General features: G+C 53.1%; 2 protein-coding genes across 2 annotated transcripts; both read right to left on the bottom strand.

Annotated features, from left to right (window-relative positions):
• Positions 1–5,065: 5,065 nt before the first annotated feature.
• Positions 5,066–9,767, bottom strand: MEPE (matrix extracellular phosphoglycoprotein). The gene is made up of 5 exons (XM_066185024.1): positions 9,758–9,767; positions 8,972–9,043; positions 7,368–7,421; positions 7,135–7,227; positions 5,066–7,045 (listed from the first exon to the last, which is right to left on the bottom strand). Exons 2-5 carry the CDS (start codon positions 9,029–9,031, stop codon positions 5,066–5,068), a joined length of 2,187 nt encoding a protein of 728 aa, XP_066041121.1. The 5' UTR covers positions 9,032–9,043; positions 9,758–9,767.
• A 2,259-nt stretch (positions 9,768–12,026) lies between these two features.
• Positions 12,027–15,731, bottom strand: IBSP (integrin binding sialoprotein). The gene is made up of 6 exons (XM_066185023.1): positions 15,678–15,731; positions 15,548–15,598; positions 15,349–15,420; positions 15,099–15,152; positions 13,053–13,154; positions 12,027–12,757 (listed from the first exon to the last, which is right to left on the bottom strand). Exons 1-6 carry the CDS (start codon positions 15,729–15,731, stop codon positions 12,155–12,157), a joined length of 936 nt encoding a protein of 311 aa, XP_066041120.1. The 3' UTR covers positions 12,027–12,154.
• Positions 15,732–19,182: the final 3,451 nt, after the last annotated feature.

Genomic DNA, 19,182 nt, shown 5'->3' with positions numbered 1-19,182 from the left:
TGGAAATTCATCTAGTGCTATGGATAGCATACAGATATTTTCAGCTCACACTCTACATGAGGAGGACCATTTCTTAAAATAATTTCTCTGTTGATACAACTGTTGCTATTAGGTAACTGGCCAAGCATTGACTGTTTAAAGGTGGATGGGGACCACTTTCCCCTTTTTCTCAGTCATGTGTCTGAAAATTAAAGCAAAGGCTGGTTTTGGCCATCATATTCACATCCTTCATTTCTCGTATTTGGTGCCTGGCACGAGGTACTTATTCATATATTAAATAAGTATTTGGAATTTCTCTAGCACCTTAGCATTTTTATTTCAAGCATTAAATCTCCTTTAGGATTTTTATTATCTAAAACTCTGCACTTTGGACCCAACATTTTTGGAAAGCAGGAGTGTTTAAACCGAGATGAAGCACAAGTGGATTTACTGGCGTATGAAACATCCTGTGTGTTAAGGCAGGGAGCCTGTTCACTCACTCTGCAGGTACATATGATGTTAGATGAGTGGGCTCAGGTCCATTTGTATTTTGGGGTGGAATTGGATGGCTTTTTGCAGGAATGTACCAACAGGGGTAAGGGAGGAGGGAGCACAGAGGAAAAGGAGGGTCAGCTTTTAGTCAGTCAAACATTTGAAGTCTGTCAGGCTGGATCTTCCTCATTGCTGCTGAATGATGGCAGCAGGGGGCTGGGAGACTTTACTGTAAGGATCAACACTTTTTAAGTAAAGCCACCATTGAAAATATTCATCACTTGGTGGTGGGAGGGAAATAAAGCTCCTGCCCCTTCTCTGCACATTGCAGGGAAGCTGAAAAGGCCACATACCTCTTTTATCTCCTCCCATGCAGGCCAGCTTTGAAGCAAGGTGTAAGATCTCTGAAACACCTCCTGCTGTTCCATTCCATGACAGAAGAAGGTTGTATCTACCAACTTCCCAAACTTAAAAGATTAATTATAGCAAACAGCCTAAGCTGAACGCAGACTGACTGGCTTGGTATATTAATCACCTGGAGGAACAGCATGGGGATTTTCAGACAATGGCTACAGTTTGCCAGGATTTTTTGGCAGGAGAAGTTTTTTTCCAGAGAACATCAGGAAGTGAGAAACCCACAGTTCATTGGCCAGGGATTGTCAGCTCTGTACTCTCCCAAATCAGGGGTACCCTGATGATCAGAGCAAGGCCCATAAAGTAATTTAAGAAGGGTGAATATAGGATAGGATGTTGTTTGATAAAGTATCCCACTGCAAGGCAATTGCTCCCCAAAGAAACCTTGCAGACCAGACCCTCTAAAGCCACCACGAGGATGCAGGGAAATAGGCAAGGATTACCAAAAGAGGCCCCAAACAGATTATAATACTGGCTATATTTTTTACTAATGTCACTGAGATTTGCATTTTACTCCATGTGTCAAAATGTGCCTTGACTTGACTATAGCAATGGTTGTGACTTCAGAGTATATTTCCTGAAGTTTTTACAGGGAAGTACTGGTGGATGGTCTATTAGAGACTGTTCAGTGTTAGTAAAAACATTTTTGAACCCCCCTGATGATAGGCAGTACTGTGTGGCTTGTTCTGCAGAAATAAAACTCAAGTTTCTTATTGCTGGGGCTGTTATGCACCCCCCTCAATGGCAATAAGCACTTCTCTCAGCAGAGGATGGAGGCTTTGGGGCATCTTCCATCCTCTAAAAACCTGGATGTGCTCAGGTCCCCTGCAGTTGCCCAGCCTTGGCTGCCTGCTTGGGAGCACTGGGAGGAAGGGTTTGCTGAGGGTGTGCACAGTGTTTCAGTCTCTCAGTCCCTGGTCTTTGGCGTGGGATGAAGGTGGATCTCACTGAGTAACAGCAGGTGAGGAGGAAAATTGTTATTGTCCTGTAGCCATGCTCGCTCTCTTTTGAAAGATGCTCCTTTTTCAGCTGCTCCCTCTGGCTGTCTGCTTTTGCCCTCTTCTGAAAAACCATGGTGTTACAACAGGGAAGGAAACCTTGTCTCTCTGGGCAGTGCCTTCTGCCACCCCACGGCCAAGAAAAGATCTTGAGAAGAGCTATTCGTGATGGGCATCACCTGCCCCCTCCATACAGTCAGCACTGAGCTCTGTAGATGAAAGCATAAAGTTCAAAACTCCATTTGAATGGTTCCTCAAAGCATATAGTTGTTTTTTATACTTATTTTAAAAAGCATTTGAGCAGTTCTTTGCAACTTTGCTGGCCTGAAGCAGCAGTGTGTAACCATACCTGTCTGGCCACATGACCACGATTAGGAGTATCTGGTACTTTTAGGGACAATTTATTTTTTGTTCTGTACCCTCTGACAGTACATATCTCTCTTCACTTGGGTTCACACACTTACAGGACGGGATGAAAGACCCTAAATCTCTTCAGCAACAGCCTCTGCTGTCCCAGTGTGAAGAAACACCTGTAGATAAATCACTGCTGCCCTTGATCTAAAAAAACCACACCACAAGGAACATAATGTAAATGTATATTTATTAAAAGTCTAAATCAATTCTTCCCTCAAAAACACACAGCTCAGAAGAGCCAAAGATCAAAGGGCCACAGAAGAACACCTCCCACTCCTGGTGACTACCTCTAGCCCAGCTGTAAGCTCGCTGTGGGTGTTTCAGCATGAGGGGCGGGCAGTCCCACCCTGCCCGCCCTCATCTTCTCACCCTCCACGGCAAGGAAAAACCAGCTCCCTGCTTTGCTCCAATACCCTGGGGAAAACCTTCCCTAGGGAAGCTTGCAGTTTTTATGTTGAGTGGCCACTTGTGCTCTTTGGCAGGTGAGTTTTGAAAGAGCAGGGCCAGGCAACATCGTGGTGCTGAGCAGGGGGCTCAGAGTAAGCATACCAGCATCCTGTGTTCTCCCGGATGCAGAGCCAGAGTCACAGCACAAAAATTCCAAGTGCTTTGGCAGCAACTGTGCAAGGAGGGAATGCTGGTTTATAAATGTATGCCATTTATACCTGAACTAAGCAGTTTTATACCTGACCTCATCGTTCAGGCAGAGCTCCCTGGGACCTCGGGGAAGCAGTGGGACAAGACGGCACCAGCGCTCACGCCAGCATCAGGCAGCGCTGGGTATCATTCAATAGGCACAAAACTTTCCCAGCAACGGGCTTTTAATTCCACTAGATGGTGCCCAGCCCTTGCTTAAGGATGTTGCTTAATCCTTTGGACAAGGGTGTGGTCAGGACCGAGCATGGAGGGGTCTATGCCGGGGCTGCAAACTCCTTAGTTCCAACGCTGCCACTGGCGAGATCCCAAAGCCAGCCTCTTCATTTGCCAAGCAGTCATGCCGAGCCCTAGATCCCCAGAGCGATGCCACAGTCCACAAATCTGGGGCTGTGATGTGCCGTGCCAGTTCCAGGGGGGAGTCATCCAGCCCAGACTGGCAGCAGCCCTGCGGCACCTTTTAGTCCGAGCCGGATGGGCCAGCACAGAGGTCCGTGAGCCCTTGGCGGTCTTCTGCATGCTGCCCCGAGCCTGGGAAGCTGCAGGCAAATCCCTGCCACAGGCTGCCTAAACCTCCATGTCCCTGCAGCACTGGGACCAAGCTACATAGAGCAGCTTCCCCGGAGACACCAGGGCCTGATGTCCTGGTGGGTGCATGCTGGGAACAATGCAACTTTTCACTTTTTCTGCTGGAAAGCATGAGCGTAGCAAAGCAGAGTCCCGAGAGCTGGTGGTAACTGGTAGCGCCTCTGTGACAAAGAGTGTCCTGGTGTTCCAGCATGAATCAACCATGTATGATCCCTAAGTACCAAGTTGCTGCAAGAAGTTATGGATGTTCCATCCCTGGAAGTGTTCAAGGTCAAGGATGGGGCTTTAAGCAACCTGGTCTAGAGGGTTGCACCCCTGCCCGTGCTGGGCAGTTGGAACTAGATGATCTTTATGGTCCCTTCCAACCCAAACCATCCTGTGATTCTGTGTCCTGTAACAGGATCTGTCACTTCCCTGCGTGCAGGTGTGCAGAGGGAAGGGAAGCAGTCACTCTGTGGGTACTTCACTGACATTGTGGCTGCACCTGGCTGCTCCCACCTGCTCCCTGCATTGGCACAGCACTGGTGGTGAGTCCCTTCAGCATGTGCTGAGGCAATATCTCTCCCCTTGAGGCTTAACACCTCTCCCACGGAGCAGTTCGCTCTGCTGCTCTGCCGAACACGCCTGTTTTAGCAGCTTCTCAGACAGAAAAAGCAACCTGCAATTGCATAAATGGTGATTAACTTTGGGCACCGCTGACGGCATGGCTCCAGCGTGTCGAAGCCCAGCCTGGCCTGTGTGCAGAGGCCAGCAGCAGGAATGGCGGTGGCACAGCTAGAGTGCTCCTGGAAGGACAGTGTGGTCAGGAAATGTACCATCAGGAGGGCATGATGGGGACTTCTTGCTGGGGGAGGTGGATGAACCGAGGGGGAGGATGCTCTGTGGCCCTCCCTAGCAAGCCCAGGGAGGCTGGTGGCCATGGGCAGGATCTGGTAGGGTTTGATACCCCAAAGGAGGGTTGTGCGGGGTCTGTTGGCCAAATTGCAGTCCCATAGGAGATGCCAGGGCCAGGGACGTCCTGGGGCCAGAAATCTCCTTATGCCCAGGGACCAGCCCACCTCCAGCACGCAGCTTGTGCCAGAGTGACTGACTGCCTCAAGTCCCGTTCCAAACACCAGAGACGGCAGATCCTCAGGTACAGAAATGCCTTTATTTCTCCAGTAGGCTGGAAGTGAAACCGCGAGGACAGAGGCTTTTTCTCACTGCTTCTTTACTTGCTTCGCATCAGTGCACAAACACCGCTACCCTATGCCGTGTAGCATGGCTGCTGTTCCCTGGCTGTCTAGCACAGCACACCCGTGCATTCCGGCTGCTGTGCCATGCGCAGCCTCCCCCAGATTAACAGCAGATTGCATGAACCAGTGATTTTTGGCTCCTGGGCCGTGAAGCACCGTGTGCCCCCCAGCAACCTGCCCCTCACCCAGGCGAGAGCAGAGCCCGCAGCAGAGATGCCAGGGGGGAAAACGCGGTGTGCGGGACCCCCAGCTCCACCGCTGGAGCCCGCCGGGGTGGATTCCGGCCGCGCCTCACAGGGGCCCCTGGATCCAGCGGCCCTGGGGGTACCCTGGGGATCCCCACCCTGAGGGCTGCAGTCCCGTCTGTCCGCTCTCGCTGTGGCTGCCCCGGTCCCCCTCGGAGGACTGGCTGCTGTCGGCGCTGCCGAGGCCGGGGTAGGGGCCGTGGGGGCCGCCGCCCGCCCCGCCGAGGCTGTAGAAAGCCCTCTCTCGGACGTGGAGCTCGTCGGCGCGTTTCACCTGGTCCAGCTGCCGGCTGCGGCCCAGCGTGGCGATGGTGCCCGGCGCCCCGGCCCCCAGCTTCCTGCCGTGCTGCCCGGGCAGGCGGCCGCCGCCGGCCCCCGGCACTGCCGTGCCGCTCTCTCCGCCTCGCCCCCGCTCCCGGCCCCCGCCTGCTGCCGTGCTGCCCGTGTCCTGCCCTGCCGGTGGAGCGGGGCTGGCCCCTGCTTTGGTGGCCTGCGACCTGCCCCCAGCATCGCCGTCATAGCTGCCGACACTTGTCCGGGCCCCGCTCGACGCCCGGCTGCTGGGTTTCCCACTTGGGGATGGTGCTTTGTCTGTCCTGGGCGCCTTGTCCAGCCCTGCTCCCCCTGGACGGACCCTCATCCCTGTCCCGGTCCGTGCCTCCACGTGGGGGGGTCGGGAGGTGGCTGTCCCCACTTCCCCACTCCCTCCTCTGCCCAGCACAGTGCCCGTGCCTGCCTTGTGGCTGCTGGCTGTCACCGACGGGGGGGTGCGGGCCCCCTCGGTAGTGGCCGGGCGGATGCTAGCCCCCTCGGCTGGGACAGTGACAGTGGCCTCCATGTCATCCCACTGGCGGGGGGTCGTGGTAGCCACGTGGTCTGGCTTCCCTTTGGGCCTCTGCCCCTCCCCTCTCACCTCATCATCATCTTTCCCATGGATGCTGGCCACTGTGGGGATGGTAATGTCACCGCTGGTGACTCTCCAGGGGGCAGGGGTTACCAGTCGTCTATCAACACCAATGATGGCGGCACCTTCCTCATCCTCTCCAGTGAGACGGCCATCCCTGAGGCTGCTGGTGACACTGTCCCCACGGGTTGGGGTGGCTGTGGTGGCCAGTCTTTCAGGCTGCCTGCGGGCAGGGATGCTGTCATCCTCACCACCACTGGGTGCTGCAGTGACGTCCAGCCTGGGGAGGGGGCTGCTGGTTCCCACAGAGGGGATGCCATCATCCTCGCTACCCACTGTGGCACCAGCCTGCGTCGTTTCCTGCTCCCCCACATGGATGTTGGCCCTCCCAATGACAATGTTGACCTCGTCATCCTTGTCTGGAGAGACCTGGGTGAAGCCGGTGGCCCTGTCTGTGCTGCCCAGGCTCCCACGGGTGATGGTGACACTGCCTGAATCGGGGATGTAAGCATATTCACCCACACCTGCAGCATCCACTTGGACATCCTCCATCTTCTCAGTGACAGAGGACGAAGCAATGCCTCCCGTCCTTGTACCCTGCTTGACACTCTCCTGCCCTTGGCCAGAGACAGTGGCCTCCCTGCTGCCCTCATTCCCTGCCCCTCTGGTAGTAGGGGCCCTCTCCCTCTCAGCGGTCATGGCTCCCTCCACTGGAACCACCCTGGGGGCACCATCATCCTTGTCCTCACTCCTGACACTGGACCTATTCCTCACCACAACCTCACTGGGGCGTTCACCCTGAGGAAGAATGGGAACACCGCCGTCAACTTCCATCACCAAATCCAGATCGCCACTGCCCTCTGAGCTGGATGGGGTGGGACCAGTGCCACCCCCGCTGCCGCGTGCTCGTGTGCCAGTGCCAGGGCGAGGACTGGGACCATCCCTGCTGATGACTGGGGTGCTGTGGTTTTGAGGCTTGATGACAATCCCATACTCGATTACTTCAGTGCTGCTGTTGTCACTGTGCTCTGGGGCTGTACCAGCTTCCGGTGGCTCCCGCCTGGCATTGTCCTCATCCAGCCGGTGGCTGGGGATGATACTCTGGTGGTTAGCCTCTTCTTTCTGTGCAGTACACACAAGGGAGAGGTCAGGGTGATGGGGGCACTGCAGCCAGGCCAGGGTCCCACAGTGTCCCTTGGCCACCTCCTCACCTTTATCTGTGTCTGGTTCCTCCGTGTTGACATTGAGTAGATAAATTTGAACATGTAGAAGCCATGCTTGGCATTGCAGCCTTTCAGAATTATCTGGTGGGGAAGAAAATAACCAAAACCCACAATTTTCTTATTAATTGCATCAGCAGGAGTTTCCCTTTCTGTGTCTGGCACTGCAGTAGGGTCCCACCAGTACCCACTGAGGCCCCAGGAGGTGGCAGAGGGATACGTACCCGGTGCTGTCCCACACAGTTCCCAGCAGCTCTCCCAGGCGGCGGCGGTGGCACCTGTGGGCAGCAAAACACAGGTAAGAGCTGAGGCATCAAACACTGCCCCAGCATCCAGGCAGCTGCCAATGCCCACTGCTGGCCACCCACCCAGTGTTCAGGGAAGGGTGGGAAAACTGCACTGATAAGCCGATAAATTCCCAGGCACTACCTGGGGTGCTGTCTTAAAGACAGCAGTAGTAGGAAAGGTCAAAACCCCATTTCCAGGCTCTGAAAAATATTGTGAATTCTGCTACAGCGTGATTGTATTGCATGCTAGCTTTCGTTGGATATTGTTGGTCGGCAAATAACCTTTTCCTGGAGACTGCTGCAGAAAATTTTATTGCAGAGCATTTTTAATACACAGCACCATTGCTCACAAAAGAATGCTCCGGCTTGCTGCTTGGATCTGCCTGTGATGGGAGTCCGGAGCTGGTTAACTGGTGGAGCTTCCCAGCATTTACTGAGCTACTGAGCAGCAACCTCTGTGTCCTCATGGCTGGGTTTCTGTACATGCTTACAGGCTTCCAGCTCTCCCTGATTATCCTGGCATCTTTTGGTGGGTATTGGCTAGTGCATCCCTCAGGGCTGGGGGACCTACTGGTGGGAGCATCTTGTGAGCCCCGCAAAGCCATTTCAGGCATTTCCTACGTGTCACAGTGAGAGACAGCCCCATGGAGGGGAGTCGTCTTTGATTTCAGCAAAATCAGTCACTAAAACATGCCAAGCCCAGCTGAAGGGGCAGAAACACACCCCAAAGTATTGAATATTCCCAGGTTGTTTCATTGTTTGTGAGCAGTACCAAAGGCCAGATTACAGCTCTGGTTACACACATAGTATTAACTCCCTTCTGTGTCCCTATCTGTAAAGCAAATCTGTGCTGATTTATTGCCTTCCCCGGGGCTGCCCTGCTACAGACTGGGTTGTGAGAGCTTGCTCTGGGGGGTAAAAGACACATGGGAGGGGCCTCAGGGTAGATGGGATTTCCCTCCTCCTTACCCTGACAAAAAAGCAAGCCTTTTCTAGGAGCAGACTTTCACTCTAGCTGTCTATTACGTTAAGCAACAGTTAATGCAGGACAAAAACGGCTGCTATTATATTCACCTTAGTTTGCCCTGTTTTTAGTTAAACCTCTCAAAATTTCAAATTTGGACAGCTGGAAATAATCGCAGGTGCCCCTTTGACTGCTGTTCCCCACATGGGTAAGATGAGCATCCTTCCCGCACATCCCTTCCTGTGTCTTGGCTCAGGTTGTTTGCAGGCCAAAAGCACTGGGCAGATCCCAGATCCATAGAAATCCAGGGGAAGAGGTACAGCCACCCAGACGGACACTTGTGCAATGCCCTGATTCCTAAACTGAAGGGACGTGCTCAGCCTCTTCAGTGCTAATATATATTTTTCCTTCTGGGCTCACCTCTGCTGTTCACCTTGACCCCCTCCCCAAGCACCAGAGGTGGTGCATGCAACTACAACCCACGTTTTCCCACTGCTGAAAGCATGCCGGGATGCATGGGATAGTACATCTCACGCTTCCAGCAATATGTTGGGAAGCCAGGAAAAGCCATACTCACAGGTGTGGCGAGGGCTGTGCTGAGCAGGCACAGGCAGAGGCAGATGAGGGATCTTTGCATCTTGGGCTGCTCCTGGAGGCACAAAGTGAAGCATCGCTGCAGTTTGTCTTCCTGGGACTTGTGGTCCTCAAGAATCCTGGTTAGCAGCAACCTAAACTCTCCCACTATCCCAAAGCTCCCATGGCAGCAGGGTTTTCCAGCAACCCTGGCTTTTCCCAGATTTTGCAGTGGCCCTTGGCATTGTCCTGCCTCTCCGCATTCCTTGCAACAAGGGCAATGCTGTCACCATGTGCTTAGGGCACAGCCAGCAGCTCTGAGTGGATGCTCTGACATCACCTATTAAAACTTCCCAACTCTATCAAAGCAGCTTGGATGGATATTTGCAAAAAATGATCCCCCAAAGTTGCTGCAAGCAAAGATGTTCATAAATCTGAATTAGGAAAGCAGCAGGCTTTCACAGCACTGATAAATGGCAGGAGGCAACAGCTCTATTGGCCAATAATTCTCATTTCACCCAACCACCCTTGCTTGGGCTTGCAGGTCCATCGCAGAGACTATTTTCAGCCATACCAGCATTGCCACAGGAAACCCCAGAAGGAAATTCATGCACAAGGAACAGCAGTACAAAGCAGTGTAAGCTCAAGAGATGTGCACAGCCAAGGATTGGGATGTCCCCATCCCCACTGTGGCTTGCTCAGAGCGAAAGCAGCAGAATCCCTCCAGTCAGGGACAGCAGAGCTGAAGGGCTAGGGAGAGACAGGGCAGGAAGCTAGGTAAGAAGATTACCTTTTCCCGTCGGAGGCAGGTCCCAGTGGCAGTCCGTGAAGCCTGTGCCCACTTTGCTGAAATTTAAAGTTGGCCCCGGGTGCGCAGAGCCAATCAGCTCCTGGCCAGGGACATTTGTCAGCTCTGGCAGCACCCACAGATAACCAGGGGGAGTAATTTCCAGCTAAAAATGTGTTTGTGGTAAAAGACAGCTATCAAATGTTCCACCTGGCTGGATAAACAGAAAGCACAGTTTATAAATATCTGTTCTGAAGGCAAAATTGCTCAATGATTAGCGCAGATCTTAGTGTGGCACATGTCCAGCTTGGTTATTGATAAGAGGGTGTGCAGTGAGTCTTGGCTTTCCATGTGACCAACATGGGAAAGCTGGCAGGGCTGCAGAAACAGAAGGGCAATATCCAGAGCCAGGCTTCGTCCTGGCCCTTTGGCACTGAAGGCCAGCGTTGGCCAAGCTGAGAGCCACCACCATGCTGTGTCTTCTGACACTTGCCTTTTGGGTTTCAACCTCAATCCCTCTGAGCTGAACCTGTGCAAGTGCAAAATAGAAGAGTGGCAAAAAAGAAAAAAATATGTATATTTTTCCATGCACTGCTTGTACAGGTCTCTTTGAGCCCAAATTTGTTACAAAGAAGTGCTACAAAGGTGTGCATGATGTCCGAACTCTCTTTCTCCCCACCTCTACTTTTGGTGGCATTGCTGGTCACCTACACACTAGCCAAGAAGGGTTCCCACTGCCATGGCCAGTCTTGGCTCACGTACTCACTGTGGTGGTGATGACAGCATCTTCCATCCCACTCCCCACTCTGCCCTAATCCAAACCCCAGCAGCTGGTATGGCTGCTGCATTATCACCAGAAATGCTTAAACCATCAGCATCCAGCCTCAAGCAGGAGCAAACCTTGGAGCTGGCAGGAAACTGACCCTTGCCTGCTGGCCAGGGACCGGCAGTCGGATGCCACCCCACAGGGCAGGCAGCCCGTGTGTGCTGGCTCCTGGAGGAGAGCCTTTGCCAGATGCCTGGGGGGCTGACGCACACGGGACTGGGCTACGCGCCCTGTGGGAGCGGGACCCGGCCCCTGGCAGTGCCAGGGCCCTTTGTCCGGGCCAGTTCCCTGACGTCTCTGGGCACCCCCTGGGGATGTGGGTGATGGAACTCTCATGTCCCCACACCAGCCACGAGTGCATGCAGGGCTCCCCAGTGCCACCATAGGAATTTGTCCCCGGGGGTGCCCACGCTGCAGGCAGCACCTCATGCTGCCCCAGAAGCTGCAGCCTGGCTTTGGCATACGGAAGCAGTTTTTACACAATGGCCAGCGACTTGCTGCTGCAGGAATAGACTAGTTCTGCAGTTGGACTTGCATCAGAAGCTGAACTCAGGTTTCCTTCCTAGCAGTGCTAGAGCAGCAGGGTACCTGCTGTAAAGCGTGCATGAGGGCCATCTCTATTCCCAAATGGTGGCACCTGCCTGGAACTCAGTGGGATTTGTTCTATCCTTATCCATAATGCAGATCACCAGTTGCCCAGGGAAACACTCCTGTTTGGAAGTGACCCTGAGCAGGGATCCTGAGGTATCTCCATTGCTGATGGAGGAGGGAAGTCGATGCACCACTTTCACTGTGACAGCCCTACCTTACTCTAGTACAGCCTTACTCTGGGAATGAGGCTGTGTGACAGGGACATTTTGGGCTGCAGTACTGGTGTTCAAGACACACAATCAAGTTGCCCAGCCTTGTACCCACATACCTGGTGCAGGGATGAAGAAGCAAAGCCCTCATTACAGGGGTATGCATCTACAGCTAGTGATGCACAGAAAGAGAAATTAGTGTTTTTACCCTTATTAACATTGCCTGGTGTGTGGTCAGGCCATGGGAGGCACATTACCAAGGAATGGAAGATGTGGTAAAGTTATCACTGCTCGCATATTGGAAATTCGCATCAACTTTACATAAAGCATGGCTGTAATACCACAGCAGTGTCCCTAAGAGCACCCTTTCATTTTTTAGAGAGGACTCTAAAGAGGCTTTTCAAGTTAGTCTTGCTGTTCCTCCCTCCTTTCATGTGCATCTGAGCTGGAATAACAAGATTCAGCCCTAAGCCTCATGGGCAACCGTAGCCCCTCAGCCCCTCACCGACTGCTGTGCTGCCCCACTGACCCCAGAAAATCTGGCAGCAAACCTTTTGTCACCAACAAGCTCAGTTCAGTTGCTTTATTTCATTTCATTTGATTTCATTTCACTTTGGAAGATTAAAAAAAAAAAAAAAAGCCTGGGATAGAGCCAGTGCTCACGGCAAGCTGCCTGGCATCGCCTCTGGTGTGCGGTGGCTCCAGGGAGCCTTTGGATGCACCTTCCTGAGTGGCTGGGGCAGGCAGGGACAGCACCAGGGCTGTCCCCCCTGCTCACTGGTTGTAGTAGTAATCCTGGCCGTACACATCGTATCCGTGCCCCTTGTAGTAGCCGTACTCATCCTCGTAGGCCCGGTAGGTGTCCCCGCGCGCGTACTCGTCCTGCTCCTCGTACCCACCCTCGGTGGTGCCCTCGTCCCCCCGGCTGTGGTCCATGGCTGTCACATCGTACTTCCACAGCTCCCCAGCTGTGGTGGCATCTGTGGTGGGTTCTGTGGTGGCATCTCTGTGTTCTCCATCATCCACAGGGGTCTCCTGGGTCAGACCCTCTTCGTTGGTGGTGCTTGCGATGGTCGTGGCTTCGGTTTCCTCCTCCTCCTCCTCCTCTTCCTCTTCTTCCTCCTCCTCCTCTTCCTCCTCTTCCTCAGCTTCACCAGTGCCCTCCTCAGCCACCACAGTGCCATTGCCATGAGGTCCAATACCCTCTGTGGTATTGGTGCTTGTGCCATTGACACCATTCTCATTCTCATCTACTTCCTCTTCCTCCTCTTCCTCCTCTTCCTCCTCATTCTCATCACTGTCTTCATTTTCAGAGTCTTCCCCCTTGCTGGCAGTCCTCTGCCTGATTCCTTTCAGGACCCCTTGGCAGCCCTTGCCCTGGCAGAGGGAAGACAGCACAGCATTACTCGGGTGTCAGGAGGCTGCAGCTCCATATGGAAAGGGGCAGGTATGGGCACAGCTGAGCATCCCCCCACACCTTGCATGGTAGGACTGTCATTTTGGGGTACCCCTTCCAACCCCAAGTTAATGCCCAGAGCTTGGTCCAGCTATGGGTATTTCCCCAGCAGCTCCCCAAGCAGAAACAGGGTGCAGGGTATCCCAAGGGCACAAGCAAAGATGCAGCGAACAGCCCCATCCCCATGGGTGCTCCCTCCAGCTCCCCAAACCACACCTGATGGGGGGATGTGACGTCTCCTCCCAGTGCACCCTGGCAGTCCCCGGGGGCTGCTCCAGCAGGGTGTCCAGCTGCCTTGGTGCCAGCATAAAATGGCTCCTGCAGGGACAGGGACAGGACAGGGCAGGGGGTCAGCAGCTGGAGCGGAGCACAGGCCTCCCAGTAGCGAGAGGGGTACAGAGCATCCGCACACAGCGTTTGGGCATTGCTCCGAGTTCCCTGCTTTCCCACGGGTCTTGTTCCAGGCTGAAATGTAGAAGCTGCAGCAGAGCAGCTGGAGCTGTGCAATTAAGTGGTGGTGGCTGGAGTCGGGTGTTCCCATTCTGGCTCCACGTTTTGCTTTGCAAAGCATCTAAAGGTTTTCTTCTGAAGTTACCTCCCCCAGTTTCCAGTAAACAAAGAAAGCCACAGGCACACTACATGTGGACACACCGCACGTCATGTGTGGATGGCCAGGGGGAGTGTGATGGCTCAAAGCCAGGCGTGAGCCCAAACCCCATCGGTGATCAGCCGTCGGCAATGCTTGGCCCCAGAGATCAACAGCAGGGCGGGGCTCTCAGTGGGGTGCACAGCTTAAAAAAGGTAAGGAATAACCCAAATGCAAACAGAGCCTGGAACGCCACTGAGGAACTGGTGTGGCTGTTCACCCAGTGCCCAGCCTGGGAGGAGGAGCTTGTTGCCACCAGCAAATGAGCCCAGCCATGGCAGGGAGACCTGAGGTCAGTGTCATCACTGCCCTGGGCAATCCCTACTGCTGGCATGCCAAGACCGAGGACATCTACCCTGGCATTTTGGGCCACCTCAGACCTTGAAATATGGGTGCACCTGATGGCAGAGCAAATCCAGACTGCTCTCCTCTCCAATAGGAGCGCCATCAAATTGCACAGTGCAGCCAGCTGTGCCAGGGGAAGCAATGCTCCCCATCCAGCAGCCAATAAAAAAGTGCTTTTTACATGCCTATGACTGACCATGGGGCCTTGCAGCACAATTCCTCTTGCTGACCACCCTGCCAGTGAAGGAACATCCCTGCATGGCAACAACCACACTGCCCTGGTGCCCTCAAAAAGGCCAGACCTAAAGAGCATTCCTGCATACCACCTAATTTTTTCCTGAGAAATGAAATGCCACATTTTGCTGCCCATTCCACTACTCAGATTTATCCCTAGAGATTGCAGTGGTAGGGGAGAGAAACAGGTAAAATGGGGCAAATTGCAGGGAGGTGCCAGAGCTGGTACAGGGACACCCCATGCTATATCCCAAGCCCTGACAGGCCTCCAAAGTGGGTTTTAAAACCAAATTCCCTGGCTTTCATTAAATAGCTTTTAAAAAAGAAAAAACATAGAAGACTTGATTAGGCCTGACACACAGGCTTCTAAGCATACCAGCTCCTTATTTCAAGCACCTGTGTGCCTGAGACCGCTGGATAGTTTTTCAGCATTTCCAGTCCAATGCAACACAAAAGATCTTCGTAACTCCTTACATTTAATTTTGGACCTGGGTGGCTCTCACAACTGCAGAGGTGCCCAAGGTCATACTGATCCAGCAGACTGGAGCAGCTTTACCATCTAAATGGTACAAATTTGACTTTCCCAATATAGCATCAGCTTGTGTCACTCCACAGTCACACATGAAGAGCATAACTGGATTTTCCATAGGGATTTTCTCAGTGCTATGGGGGCAACAGACCCTGAAAGAGGAAGGTGAGAGGAGTCCCTAACAAAACCTTCCTCCTTGTGTGAACCTCCCTGCTTCTGTCCTTTGGCCTGTCCTGCTCCTTTCTGAGCCACTGGAAATGGAAACCCAGAGAATTTGTCTCAGGGTTGTTTGGTGCAACCCCCACCCAGAAAGAAAAAGGAAAGCAAAAGGAAATAATCAACAAAAAAATAAAAAAATAAGCCCCAGAGTAGAAAATCCAGTTGTATCCAGAGTGCAAGTCTGTGGGCGGTCAGTGGCCACAAATGCTGATGAGCAGAGACTACAAAACCAAAGAAAGTTCCCAAATTCCCGTATTTGTTTTGCAGGCTGCTGGTTTGCCATACTTACCCCCCCTTCCTCCTCCTCCGAGCCATCCCCCTCTTCCTCAGATGAGTCACTGCCCTAAGAAGAGGGAAAACCAAGTTGGAGGCGGGTGGGTGGGTTCCCAGCAGCGTCCCGACTACAATGTTCTGTGCCCAGGCCCACAGGCCATGCCAACAGGGCACAGACCGCGCCCCCATCTCATTTGGGCCAAAATTTCTGCATTTGGAGGGCGGTGAAGCAACAGCAGCAGCAGCAGCTCCTCGGAAGCACCCACCTGGTACCGTCGCTGCGGGGGATACACGTAGATGTATCTGTACAGGTAATGCCGGTGCCGGCTCTTGAAAACCTACCAGGAGAAGGAGGGGGGGAAATCCCATCAGTCTGGGGCCTTGGGTACAGGAGCCACCAAAATGTGCTCTTCCTCAACATCAGCCCCGTGTGGGATTGTGCACGTGGGGTGAGGGAGACCCTACCGCGTTCTCCTCTGAGCCGTCCAGCTTGGGTCTCCGCAGCCAGCTTTTGACCTGGGGGAAAGGGTAGGTTGGTGCCAGCCCCACACCAGCCCCGGGGAGGCTGGGGGGTCCCCCCTCGCCTGGCACTCACCGAGAAGGCGCACGCCATCCCCACCAGGCAGACAAACACCAGGACACTCCTCATGGCTGCTGTCTCTAGGAACACCGAAACACGACGAGGGCTCGCTTTTCCGGCTAGAAAGCACCAACACCACTCCAAAACATCCACATGTCTGTGTCCACGTGGGTGAGTGGGGAGAAGAAAGGCTGGCCTCCAGCCACTTCTTGGTGGGGTCACCCAACCCCTCCCTAGACCCAATTCTTTCTTTTCTTTTTCTTTTTCATTTTTTTTTAAAGATCTGCCTCAACTTCCATGAATACATTTTGTTTTTTTCTAGAAGCCACAAAATACCAGAAAAGCAAGTTTCACCGTGTAGTGGACTCAAAGATTTCCTGAAGCAGAATGACTTATTCCTGCTTCCCCATTGCCTTTGAGGGAGGGGAGAAAGCCAAGCCCCAGTGGAGATGCAACAGGAGCAGCTGAGAGCACTGCCCACTGTGGCCGCCCTCCCATAGCTCCAAGACCTGCTTGGGCTCTGCCCAGGGAGCAGTGCTCCTGGGAATCACACCAGGGACAGTTTAACCTCACTGAGAAAAAACAAACAAGCAAACAAATAATGGAAATAATTGGCTTCTACAGCCTGCCATTGGCAAAAATAGCAGTGGCAAGGCACTAATGCAAAGAGCCCCCCACAGGCATAGCTGGAGGGGACTTGGCTCTGGGGCAGGTCTGAGCTGCACACCCAAAGCACCAAAACACAGCCTGCCCTCCTCCATCAAGGAGCAAGGAGCACACCCAATCCTTCCAGCAGCACCCCAGCCTTCCCCCAGGGAGCAATGCTCCCAGCACCCCTCTGAGCTCAGTCAGGCACACTAACCTTCCTTTTTCCTACCCTCCCTCTGCCCAAACCCAGTATCAGCTGTGCTTATAGGGAATTGTTATGACATTTATCTGGGCTTGAAGTTTCCCTGGTTTTGCTCAACTCAGTCTAGAAAACAAGTGGCCACAAGCTTCCCTGGCCTCACAGCAAAGCTCTGGATGCTCATCCCCTCCACCCAAGCGCTTCAGGAAGCCACATACCCAGGAAAGGACTAAAAGCAGCACCCCAGCCTGCCTGCAAGCTGAGCCTCCCATCTCCCTGCAAAAAGCAGACATCAATGCACAACCCAACTGGGAAAAGCAGCAGCAAGCTTACCCTGCCCCAGCACCGAGAGCTACCCACGGAGTCAGCCAGCACAGATTTCCTCCTGCTGCTGCCCTGCTGGGATTTAAGGTCTGGCTTTGCCCCCTCCCAAGCCAGTCACCGCCCTGCCCCGAGTGACGCCAGCCCTGCAGCATGCACCAAAAACCCTCCAAAACTTCAACGCTGGCAGATTTGGTGCACAAACATAGCACCCCATGCCGCTGCCAAACCCAGCAAGGTTTGCACTGCGCCGCTTAATTGAGGGTCTGGCCTCAGATGAGCGGCTGGGAGACCGAGGGTATAATAATACTCTGGGTTTTAATTAAAATAAATATTTGGAAATCTGTTCCTAGGGGGTATCCACCTCCCTTTTTGGGAAATTCTGTCACTGTTTTTTCAAGTAGACAAAAAGACCAACCTCAAAGGCCCGGATTCACAGCCACTTGGGCAGGGCCATTCGACCAAGAAAAAGAAGCTAAATCCAAACAAATCCCTCTCCAGGATGCCTGCAGAGGCCTTGGTAAGGGCAGGGAAAGAAAAGGGGGCTTAGATACAGGTGTCACCAGACCCCCTTTGAGAGCCATTTCTGCCATAGCATTGCTACAAAATGCATGTCTGCTTTGTTTCCAACGCCCTGCAAACTACACAGACCCAGACAGGGGCCAGCCCAGTCTCCTGCTCTCAAAAATCAGGCATTGCTCAGCTGAAATCTGTGTATGTCCCTAGCAAAGCAGAGCAGCTGCCTGGGGGAGGGGGGAAAATGTAAAAACCCCACCCACATGTGCACTCAAATCACACTGGGGACCTTGGTGGCAGGATACAGCGAGCGGATGCTGCCCCCAGCACCCACCTCTGCAAGGATGTCTTTTTTCCTTTACCTGTATTTGTCATTTCCTGTTTGGATTTCAGCCACCCAGCTCTCCAACGCACCTCTGCTCCCTCTTTCCCAGATTATTCTTGCACTCCTCAGCAAAGGCCCCTAAGCTCCTGCACATCTGGGCTGCAGCAGTTCAGAGAATGGCTCCTCACCAAATGCAACTTTGCTTCCCACAGTGGCAAGGAGAACTGCAAATCCCTCTCGATGCTTTCAGCCCTGCGGGTCTAGAAGAGGGAACAGGGATGCTGAAAAATGAATGCCTTCAGGCAGGTCTGTAATGGTCAGCTTAGCCAATGGTAAAACTATGGTTATTTAGGACAGAAAAATCCACTTTGTCATGAAAGACCTGAATGTTTCTTCTCAAAACTAGGGGCACAAACAGCCTCACCTACATATATACATGGCCATGTACATGTCCCCAGCATTGACTGGTACGTGATGGAGAGTTGATAATTGCTGGTGGAACACTATGCACATAACTTGTTTCTGGGGAAGGAGAGGTCCCCCATAGTCCCCACGAGGTTCCAGCACCCCTGGAAGCAGGCCATGCCACATGCCCACCATGCAACCCCTGGGGCTGCAGGGCACAGCTGCCCCATGGGCTTCAAAGCCCTTTGTGTCCTTTGTGTCACTGTGAAGAGTCCTAATTATAAGGGAGGCCTGGAGCTGGCCGTGGCTTTCAGCTGACGCCTTGTGCCAGGAAAACCCACACACACAAACCCACACACACACACACACACACACACACAAAAAAAAAAAAAAAAAAAAAAAAAAAAAAAAAAAAAAAAAAAAAAAGTGGAAGAAGAAGAAACAAAACCCAGCCATGCAGTTTTTCGGTGCCAGCACAGCAGCCTCTGATAAAGAGAGAGATTGGCATCGTGAGGATTCCCATGTCCCCCCATCTCCATGGGGCTGGACCAGCTGGAGGGGCTGCCCTGCTAGGGGAAATGCAGGGCATTCAGGGCAGAGATAGCCCTGCTTCCCATTGTCCCCTGCTGTCCTAGGAAAGCAGTGAGCATGTGCCTGGCTTTGAGCTTCAAATTTCATCAGGGCTCGGGAACAGAGAGTCCTGGTGGGAGGCAATTTTTAATGTAATTAAAGGGCTTCTGCTCCAGGCTGCTTAAAAAAAAATATGGAAAACTGACTATAAAAACACATATTTCACCCAAGATCCCTAAAAAGCACCAGCATAATTAACGTGTCCCCAAGTGCCTTGTGCAGCCAGCATCTATGTTTAGCTCCTGGAGCGGGTGCTGCCCAGGCTGCCCAGGCAAGCCACCAGCAGCAGAAACCTCACCAGCACCATGGCGGGAGACCAGCAGGGAGCTCAGCCAGCACATCCAAAACATTTCCATTTGAAATTAATTATTTTATTATTACTTTGAAAAGCATCACATGGCAGGCTTGGAGCCTTGGTCTTGGTCTCTTAATGCTTTTTCAAGCACTCCGTCTCTCCAAGGTGGCAGGGCTTGGAG

Source organism: Chamaea fasciata, unplaced genomic scaffold (assembly GCF_029207755.1).
Source record: "Chamaea fasciata isolate MVZ Bird 193981 ecotype frontalis unplaced genomic scaffold, bChaFas1.0.hap1 SCAF_6, whole genome shotgun sequence".
Classification (NCBI taxonomy): domain Eukaryota; kingdom Metazoa; phylum Chordata; class Aves; order Passeriformes; family Sylviidae; genus Chamaea; species Chamaea fasciata.
Note: the sequence above shows the minus strand (reverse complement) of the source record. Positions and strands in the feature narration are given on the sequence as shown.